The sequence below is a fragment of the Electrophorus electricus genome, chromosome 11 (genome assembly GCF_041902795.1).
Source record: "Electrophorus electricus isolate QZ-2024a chromosome 11, ASM4190279v1, whole genome shotgun sequence".
Taxonomy (NCBI): domain Eukaryota; kingdom Metazoa; phylum Chordata; class Actinopteri; order Gymnotiformes; family Gymnotidae; genus Electrophorus; species Electrophorus electricus.
Window position 1 is genome coordinate 30,206,171 of NC_137507.1, and position 11,330 is coordinate 30,217,500.

General features: G+C 40.7%; 1 protein-coding gene across 3 annotated transcripts in view; it reads right to left on the bottom strand.

The window, feature by feature from the left end:
• Positions 1-6,056: 6,056 nt before the first annotated feature.
• The window catches only part of nrp1b (neuropilin 1b), a 31,275-nt gene continuing 26,001 nt past the window's right edge, over positions 6,057-11,330 (bottom strand). For 2 of the 3 annotated variants that reach the window (XM_035528091.2, XM_081722935.1), the window contains 5 exons: positions 10,212-10,358; positions 9,708-10,078; positions 9,516-9,612; positions 8,950-8,991; positions 6,057-8,513 (listed from right to left, as the gene is read on the bottom strand). In XM_035528091.2, coding sequence (XP_035383984.1) covers positions 8,251-8,513; positions 8,950-8,991; positions 9,516-9,612; positions 9,708-10,078; positions 10,212-10,358 — 920 coding nt within the window. In that variant the 3' untranslated portion in view covers positions 6,057-8,250. The remainder of the gene's footprint in view (positions 8,514-8,949; positions 8,992-9,515; positions 9,613-9,707; positions 10,079-10,211; positions 10,359-11,330) is intronic. The other variant, XM_081722934.1, reaches the window with a different exon arrangement.

Here is an 11,330-nt window from a genome sequence, read left to right on the forward strand (position 1 = left end):
TTATCAGTCACATATGAGTTATCGCATACAAGTTATCACAGTCACATATGAGTTATCACATACGAGTTATCAGTCACATATGAGTTATCACATACGAGTTATCACAGTCACATATGAGTTATCACATATGAGTTATCACAGTCACATATGAGTTATCGCATACAAGTTATCACAGTCACACATACGAGTTATCACAGTTACATATGAGTTATCACATACGAGTTATCAGTCACATATGAGTTATCACATACGAGTTATCACAGTCACATATGAGTTATCACATATGAGTTATCACAGTCACATATGAGTTATCGCATACAAGTTATCACAGTCACATATGTTATTACAGTCACACGAGTTATCACAGTCACATATGAGCCATCACATGAGTTATCATAGTCACACATAAGTTATCACAGTCACATGAGTTATCACAGTCACACATGAGTTATAACATATGAGTTATCACAGTCACACGAGTTATCACAGTCACATATGAGCCATCACATGAGTTATCATAGTCACACAAGTTATCACAGTCACACGAGTTATCACAGTCACACATGAGTTATAACATATGAGTTATCACAGTCACATGAGTTATCGCAGTCACATAAGTTATCACATACGAGTTATCACAGTCATGAGTTATCACAGTCACATATGAGTTATCACATGAGTTATCACAGTCACACATGAGTTATCACAGTCACACATACGAGTTATCACAGTCACATACGAGTTATCACAGTCACACATACGAGTTATCACAGTCACATATGAGTTATTACATATTAAATCAGTCACACACGAGGTATCACAGTCACATATGAGTTATCACATGAGTTATCACAGTCACATATGAGTTATTACATATTAAATCAGTCACACACGAGATATCACAGTCACATATGAGTTATCACATGAGTTATCACAGTCACACATACGAGTTATCACAGTCACATATGAGTTATTACATATTAAATCAGTCACACACCAGTTATCACTGTCACATATGAGTTATCACATGAGTTATCACAGTTACACATGAGTTATCACAGTCACACACAAGTTATCACAGTCACATATGTTATTACAGTCACACAAGTTATCACAGTCACATATGAGCCATCACATGAGTTATCATAGTCACACAAGTTATCACAGTCACACGAGTTATCACAGTCACACATGAGTTATAACATATGAGTTATCACAGTCACACGAGTTATCGCAGTCACATATAAGTTATCACATACGAGTTATCGCAGTCATGAGTTATCGCATACAAGTTATCACAGTCACACATACGAGTTATCACAGTCACATATGAGTTATCACATACGAGTTATCAGTCACATATGAGTTATCACATACGAGTTATCAGTCACATATGAGTTATCACAGTCACATATGAGTTATCCCTATGAGATATCACAGTTACATATGAGTTATCACAGTCACATACAAGTTATCACAGTCACATATGTTATTACAGTCACACGAGTTATCACAGTCACATATGAGCCATCACATGAGTTATCATAGTCACACATGAGGTATAACATATGAGTTATCACAGTCACATATGAGTTATCACATACGAGTTATCAGTCACATATGAGTTATCACATGAGTTATCACAGTCACACATGAGTTATCACAGTCACACATACGAGTTATCACAGTCACATATGAGTTATCACATATTAAATCAGCCACACACCAGTTATCACTGTCACATATGAGTTATCACATGAGTTATCACAGTTACATATGAGTTATCACAGTCACATACAAGTTATCACAGTCACATATGTTATTACAGTCACACAAGTTATCACAATCACATATGAGCCATCACATGAGTTATCATAGTCACACAAGTTATCACAGTCACACGAGTTATCACAGTCACACATGAGTTATAACATATGAGTTATCACAGTCACACATGAGTTATAACATATGAGTTATCACAGTCACACGAGTTATCGCAGTCACATATAAGTTATCACATACGAGTTATCACAGTCATGAGTTATCAGAGTCTCATATGAGTTATCACATGAGTTATCACAGTCACACATGAGTTATCGCATACAAGTTATCAGTCACACATACGAGTTATCACAATCACATATGAGTTATCACATATGAGTTATCACAGTCACATATGAGTTATCACATACGAGTTATCAGTCACATATGAGTTATCACATACGAGTTATCACAGTCACATATGAGTTATCACATATGAGTTATCACAGTCACATATGAGTTATCGCATACAAGTTATCACAGTCACATATGTTATTACAGTCACACGAGTTATCACAGTCACATATGAGCCATCACATGAGTTATCATAGTCACACATAAGTTATCACAGTCACATGAGTTATCACAGTCACACATGAGTTATAACATATGCGTTATCACAGTCACACGAGTTATCACAGTCACATATGAGCCATCACATGAGTTATCATAGTCACACATAAGTTATCACAGTCACACGAGTTATCACAGTCACACATGAGTTATAACATATGAGTTATCACAGTCACATGAGTTATCGCAGTCACATATAAGTTATCACATACGAGTTATCACAGTCATGAGTTATCACAGTCACATATGAGTTATCGCATGAGTTATCAGTCACACATGAATTATCACAGTCACACATACGAGTTATCACAGTCACATACGAGTTATCACAGTCACACATACGAGTTATCACAGTCACATATGAGTTATTACATATTAAATCAGTCACACACGAGGTATCACAGTCACATATGAGTTATCACATGAGTTATCACAGTCACACATACGAGTTATCACAGTCACATATGAGTTATCACATATTAAATCAGTCACACACCAGTTATCACTGTCACATATGAGTTATCACATGAGTTATCACAGTTACATATGAGTTATCACAGTCACACACAAGTTATCACAGTCACATATGTTATTACAGTCACACAAGTTATCACAGTCACATATAAGCCATCACATGAGTTATCATAGTCACACAAGTTATCACAGTCACACGAGTTATCACAGTCACACATGAGTTATAACATATGAGTTATCACAGTCACACGAGTTATCGCAGTCACATATAAGTTATCACATACGAGTTATCACAGTCATGAGTTATCGCATACAAGTTATCACAGTCACACATACGAGTTATCACAATCACATATGAGTTATCACATACGAGTTATCAGTCACATATGAGTTATCACATACGAGTTATCACAGTCACATATGAGTTATCACATATGAGTTATCACAGTCACATATGAGTTATCGCATACAAGTTATCACAGTCACATATGTTATTACAGTCACACGAGTTATCACAGTCACATATGAGCCATCACATGAGTTATCATAGTCACACATAAGTTATCACAGTCACATGAGTTATCACAGTCACACATGAGTTATAACATATGAGTTATCACAGTCACACGAGTTATCACAGTCACATATGAGCCATCACATGAGTTATCATAGTCACACAAGTTATCACAGTCACACGAGTTATCACAGTCACACATGAGTTATAACATATGAGTTATCACAGTCACATGAGTTATCGCAGTCACATATAAGTTATCACATATGAGTTATCACAGTCATGAGTTATCACAGTCACATATGAGTTATCACATGAGTTATCACAGTCACACATGAGTTATCACAGTCACACATACGAGTTATCACAGTCACATACGAGTTATCACAGTCACACATACGAGTTATCACAGTCACATATGAGTTATTACATATTAAATCAGTCACACACGAGGTATCACAGTCACATATGAGTTATCACATGAGTTATCACAGTCACATATGAGTTATTACATATTAAATCAGTCACACACGAGGTATCACAGTCACATATGAGTTATCACATGAGTTATCACAGTCACACATGAGTTATCACAGTCACACATACGAGTTATCACAGTCACATATGAGTTATCACATATTAAATCAGCCACACACCAGTTATCACTGTCACATATGAGTTATCACATGAGTCACATGAGCCATCACATGAGTTATCATAGTCACACATAAGTTATCACAGTCACACGAGTTATCGCAGTCACATATAAGTTATCACATACGAGTTATCACAGTCATGAGTTATCACAGTCACATATGAGTTATCACATGAGTTATCACAGTCACACATACGAGTTATCACAGTCACACATACGAGTTATTACACTCAGGCTCTGGACACTGAGGACACTGGACACTCAGGTCCTGGACTCCATGACTGCAGCCCCTCTCAATCTACACACACAATTATGCAGTGTGAAGATGACACAGTGGTGGTGACACACACACACACACACACACACACAGACACACACTGGGTGGAACAGGCAGATGTTTCACACACAGGTTCACACAATCTCAAGCAGTCTCATGCAGTCTCTCACAGTCTCATGTAGTCCCTACCAGTGTTTAGAGACTATGTCTGGTTGTAGCTCAGCACTGTAGGGTCTGAGTAGAACTTTTAGTGCAGTTATATGGAAAACAGCATCTTTGTGTTTTATTAGAAATTTTTCTTTTCCTGTGCCTGCATAAGAGTTCTGTTGTGAAGCCACAGTGTTTAGAGCAGTGCTATAGAACAATGTTAAAGACCGGTGTTTAGTGCAAGGTTATAGTTCAGTGTTATAGTGCAGTGTTTAGTGCAGTGTTATAGAACAATGTTAAAGACCGGTGTTTAGTGCAAGGTTATAGTTCAGTGTTATAGTGCAGTGTTTAGTGCAGTGTTGTAGTTTAGTGTTCAGTGTTTAGTGCAAGTGTTTACTGCAAGTGTTTAGTTCAGTGTTATAGAGCAATGAATCAGACTCATTGATTTGTACAAAATAAGATCTGCCCCTTAGTTTAGAAAATAAAATAGTCCAAATGAAGTGTGTTGTGAGAATTTATAATTTTAACTATGTCACCTTTGATGATTTGTAAACAAATTGTAAAAATACGTACAAACATGAGTGTAAACGTGTTTGATATAAATTAAAAACATTACAGAACCCAAACGATCAGCTGATGTAGAACATGAACCCAAGACTTTAGGGTTAGAAGGCTACAGAGGGGCCTTGGTGGGTTACTCTAGAATGTAGTGAGGAGGACACACTGGAGAGAGTGTGGTGTTGGTTTCACCACTGATGTGCCTGGAGCACAAGTATCACTAAGGAAGTGGTGAAGAGTTCACAAGGTTGAAGCACATATGTATCCCCTCATACACACATACACACACAGTCTGTGGCTTTCAAAGAGAAGTGGTGAAGGAGCGGAAACCACACCACAATAGAGGTTTCCATGACAACCAGACAATAGACCTTATCAGCAATAATGCAGATGTTTACACCCGTGAAAAGCAAAACAGAAAGAACCTCGATACTAAGAATCACAGTAAACGCTGGTGGAAACACTGGTGCAGGAACACAGCGCCCTCTGCTGGCTATAGATAGGCACAAGCCTTGGCGTTCTCTGCGATACAGTCTCTTACATGCACTGACTGGCTTTCATGGAGATGGTTGTGAGGTCATAGCAGCCTGTAGATCTGTAGTTGTTACCAACTACATGTTCCTCACAGTGAGATTATCCAACTGACACAGTTCCTTACCATTAGACCCCCCCCCATACACACAGACACAGAGCAGAATTTCAGAAAACTCCTCTAACAAAAACCATAGACAATCTACCAACTTCATAACAATTTTATTTGATTCACCCTCTGGAATGCAGTAGTCTAGAGTATGTAGTACTGTAGATGTGCTGTAGTTGTACTGTAACTGTACTATATCTGTAGTTTAACTGTACTGTAACTGTACTGAAGCTGTACTGTATCTGTAGTGTAACTGTACTGTATCTGTACAGTAACGGTACTATATATGTACTGTAACTGTACTGTAGCTGCCAGAAAGCTTTAAAGCACACACCATCTTATCCTTCATTCTCATGGGACAAAAACGTTAAAAATACTCAGAATAAAAAGACAACAGTTAGGCAGAGGACAAGTTTATAAGCAGCTAAAGCTGAACAAATGATACAGAGGGTTTATGAAAATCACACAATCACTAATTTTGGCTTTTTGGTTACAAAACAGTGTTTTGCTGACAAAACAACAGTATTTTGGCAGTCAATTTTAGATAAGAATCTATAACACTGATTTTTAAAATCCAGGATTTAGTGAATAAACAAATTCTCATATAAATACATTTCTCAGTGCGATGATAGTATTTTTCTCTCTGTAATGATTGTGTTTCCCTACAAACTGTGGCTCAAATCCTATTTGAAGACCCAGGTTCCAGATTCTAACCCACATTCCTGGTAGACCTGGTATTGATAAATGTAACTTGAGTGTCTAGAACATCTGCCAAATACTAAAAACCGAATCAGTACAAATACCAAAAACATAATCAGTACAAATACCGAAACCATAATCAGTACAAATACTGAAACCATAATCAGTACAAATACTGAAGCCCTAATCAATACAAGTACTGAAGCCCTAATCAGTACAAGTACTGAAACTACAACCTTTTTTACCCAGATTATTTAGTTGATTAGAAAAGTGTATTATTCACTTCTGATGCTTCCACATCAGAAGTAAATAATACACTTTTCTAATCAACTAAAGAATCTGAAAATGGTGGAAATGCTCTGGAATCACAAAAGTGAACCAAACAACTGTGTCACTGTAAAATGACATTTGTGTTTGTGCGGAGATGTCACTCTGAGGAACTGTCTGTATGTCACGTTGCTGCGCTGCCTGTCTGCTAATTGTCCTTGGTGTAGAAATGTGTTTTTATCTGTAATAGAGATTTAAAATCACAGTATCGGCATCAGATCAGTATTAATGTTAAAGGACAAAGTGAAAATGACTCGACTGAAATCTGAATGTATTTTTAAAAATAGTATAAAATCATTATTTAGCCATTAGCTTGATTGCTAGTGTTCTGCTTGTATTAGCTACTAAAAGCTGGTAACTGCAGTGAGCAGAGAAGATGCGTCTGTGGACATGACACTGAACAACACAGAGCACTAGGCAGGTCCAGACCACTGCTGGGTTCTGTACAGTCCTGCTCGGTCTTACTCTGTGGAAGGAATAATTCCCACTGTTTAAACACTCAAACACAATCAAAACAATCTTTAACAAACTTTGAAATATGCAGTAGTGTTCTTTGTTTTCCAAATAGTTTGAAGATTTTCCTCAATATTGTCTATTGCCTAAAATTTGCAATATAAACAATCCAAACTGCAGCGGCAGTAATGTGGGTCCAAAACTTCCATACATTTGAGAACAAGCTAAACAAATACATGTAATTATGGACATGGTTCTCGATCTGCTCTGGATTTTGGTTCTGGATCGGCTCCGGGTTTTGGTTCTGGACATTTTCTGGGTTTTGGTTCTAGACCAGCTCTGGGTTTTGGTTCTGGATGAGCTATGGGTTTTGGTTCTGGACCTGCTCTGCGTTTTGGTTCAGTCATATGGGTTTTCCTTTAGGCCGTGTGTACAGAGCTGTTTTAGACTGAAAACAAAATGAAAACGCTCCTGTTTTATCTTTGTTTAACCTGTAGGGTGCAGTCCTGCTTAGAGAGTGCTGAGGTGAGACCAGGTGTGAAAAGGCAACAGAAACATGTAAAAAGGCACTACTGGAATGCAAACAAACAAACAAGGACACACACACACACAAAAAGCACAAAAATAGTAAAAGTCCAGTTCTAGACTACAAATGTGTCAATGTTTCTCTCTACATGTTGCTTTTATTGTTTAAAAAGGCTCCACAGAAGAAGTCCTGACATGTAGAGGAGATAAATACTTCATCCTGATTGGTCGCATTACCAGCATCCTTGTGTAAAAAACAACACCAAAAAAAGGACAAACATAGTCACAATCACCACTGACTGTACATGTCTTTCTTTACACACAGCGCCCTCTGGTGGTCTGTCACTGCAGACCGGGAGAAAATCGCAGGCTCAGTCTCAAGCTTCCAGACAGCAGCCACTGTTTTAGTGAAATACTCTTTCACTCTGGCATGAGCCCTTGTCCAATGTTCCTCCAGCATTCCCCCAATGTTCCTCCAGTATTCCTCCAACGTTCCCCAATGTTCCTCCAACGTCAACCAATGTTCACCGATGTTCCTCTAATGTTCCTCAATGTTCCCCCAATGTTCCCCCAAGCCTGTTCAGGCCTCACGCTTCCGGATACCTCTGTGTGGCAGTCTTCTCCTTCTCCTTCTTCAGTTTGAGACCATCGACCAGCTCAAAGTTGTAGTTCTCGAGGGCAGAAAGGTTTCGGTCGGTGCTCTGTGAGCAGGCGCAGTAGAGCACCACCCCGCACACAGTCCCCAGCAGAACTCCAACCGCGCTCATCACGATGATGGTGATCAGGATGGGATCCAGCGTATTCAGCACAAAACCTCTGCCAGTAAACGTGCACAGAGGCTCCTCACAGTCTGAGAGAGAACGGGAGAGAGGAGGAGGTTAGCAGGACTCTGTGGTGGTTCTAGACCATTAGCTGGGTCTGTTCAGTTCAACCTTTCTGCCTTATTGTTCTCCAGTTAAACTGTAAGCACAGCCAGTGTTCTGTATCAGTAAGTTTTTGATATATTTCTCATATATTTAATGTTTCACACACTTTAAACCACTAGGAGAGAGTGAACCATGTTTATAAGCAAATATTTCCAGCAAAAACACTGGGAACACTGGGTCCTGTGATCACAATCTTATTTGTGACTTTTTAAATAATTACATTCACTTTATAGCAGAGTGTTATCAGTTTGTGATTGTTGTTTACATGGCAGAATAATGAACTAGGTGGGGTAGATCATGTAGTTCACGCGGGGCAGTTCACACGGGGCAGTTTCTATGGTGATGCACTGGGAGACATACCAATTTCTTGTGTATCTTTATTGGTCACGTCAACTTCAGGATCTGAAACACATACACACACTGGAGTCACCTTGGGCCCTAAAACACACACACCCACTGGGGTCACCTTGGGCCCTAAAACACACACACACACACACACACACACACACACACACACACACACACACACACACACACACACACGTACACTGGAGTCACCTTGGGCCTAAAACACACACACACACACACATACACTGGGATTACCTTGGGCCCTAAAACACACAAACACACACACACGTACACTGGAGTCACCTTGGACCTAAAACACACACACACACGTACACTGGGGTGGTGCACTAAAGTGTTTGTGTGTTTGATATGCAACCTGTGTGTGGATCAGCAGTACGAGTGTGGTGAAAAGAGCTGGACAGCGGCAGAGTTTTGGAGGGAAACATGATATCAGAGAGGGAGCAGAGTTAAGCTGTGGCCAGTGGCAGAAGGAGAATATAAAAGATCTGTAGGTTCTAAGGAGGTGTGCTTTAATATGGTGGGAGGAGTCTGATAATGGGCATGTGGGCGGGGCTTACCCTTACACTCAGCTGGACTCACACTGGTAGCAATTCTGATGTTGTCCACACAGACATGCCCCAATGAGGCTGCGTCAACCACCCCTTCAATAATCACCTAGTGGACACACACAGACATGCACAGGTGACAGCACAGTAGCAGGACACTCACCGTCAACACAATTAGGTGCTGAGGAGTGTTGTCATGGTTACCTGGTATGGGGCACCAGCGCGGGGCATGAGGACCCGCCCCTCTCTCCACTGGAAGCTCTGCTGTCCTTCCTTCCTCCATAGTATCACCTCCTCGTCCTCCGCCCCGCATGCTGCCTTTCTCCTCTGTCGGACGTGTAACGTGCCTGTGTGTTCTCCAGTGAACTGGTACCAGAACGACACACACAGGTCCTCGTCTGGCGCAGTCACGGGAACGCTAACCAGGCGGGCCAGCCCCCCTCCTGCTGACCCCTGCTCCTCCTGCACCTCTGTCCCTGTCTCGATATCTGAGCTTTTTTCTGTCTCAAACTCTTTGTCTTTCATTGGCTCTGTGTCTGTGGGAAGTGTATTATAGATGAAGTTTCCTGCTCCGCCTGGTGACACACAAAGAGAAACAACATAAATATAAACATAAATATAAATATAAATATAGCCATCACAGCTTGTTTATAGCAGATTCACTACATCAGCATTTCTACGGGATGTTGGTTGTCATGAATATCTTACCTTTATAATCCACACTGGGCAGCTGGTGACTGGAGGCTTTTTGAGGGCTCTGTATGAACCAATCTGCTTTTCCGATGTTCTCCAGACTCCACCCACAGAAGGTAGGCATGACAGGCCAACCAAAATCACAATCAAACCAAATAAAATCTGGACAGAGCAGAGGAAACCAAACAAAACCCCAAAGAAAGAAAGAAAAAGAATCAGAAAGCATGGTTTTAAACACACTAACAAAGATGACAAAGTATTATGGGCAGTGGTGTCTCAGTGGTGCAGGTACTGGATTAGTAATCAGAAGGTTGTGCATGGTGAGGTGGATGTGTGTAGGGTGTGTATGGTGTAGGGTGTGTGTGGTGTGGTGTGTGTGTGGTGTCTCAGTGGTTCAGATACTGGACTAGTAATCAGAAGGTTGCCAGTTCCAGTTCCACCACTGCCAGGTTTCCACTGTTGGGTCCCTGAACAAAACCCTTAACCCTCAATTACTCAAGATGTGTTCAGACATGATTCTAAGTCACTTTGGATAAACGTGTCAGATAAATGCTGTGAATGTAAATATGTTTCTTCTCTAGAGACACACCTGCCCTTTGTTTGATTGGCCATATGATACTGGTCTTATGATATTGGTCTCTGCCAATCTTGATTTGTATGGCAGTTGCTTTGTTTGATCCTACAGTTCTGAACCATCTTCTAGACCCCTCCCACCATACACGTGCTGTCTTCTAAGCCCCTCCCTCCACAGATACTCTGTCTTCTAAGCCCCTCCCTCTACAGATACTCTGTCTTCTAAGCCCCTCCCACCACAGACATGCTGTCTTCTAAGCCCCTCCCACCACAGATACTCTGTCTTCTAAGCCCCTCCCACCACAAACATGCTGTCTTCTAAGCCCCACCCTCCACAGGCATGCTGTCTTCTAAGCCCCCCCCTCCACAGATACTCTGTCTTCTAAGCCCCTCCCACCACAGGCATGCTGTCTTCTAAGCCCCTCCCTCCACAGGAATGCTGTCTTCTAGGCCCCTCCCTCCACAGATACTCTGTCGTCTAAGCCCCTCCCACCACAGGCATACTGTCTTCTAAGCCCCTCCCTCTACAGACACACCCAGTGCCTGCCCTACCCTATCAGC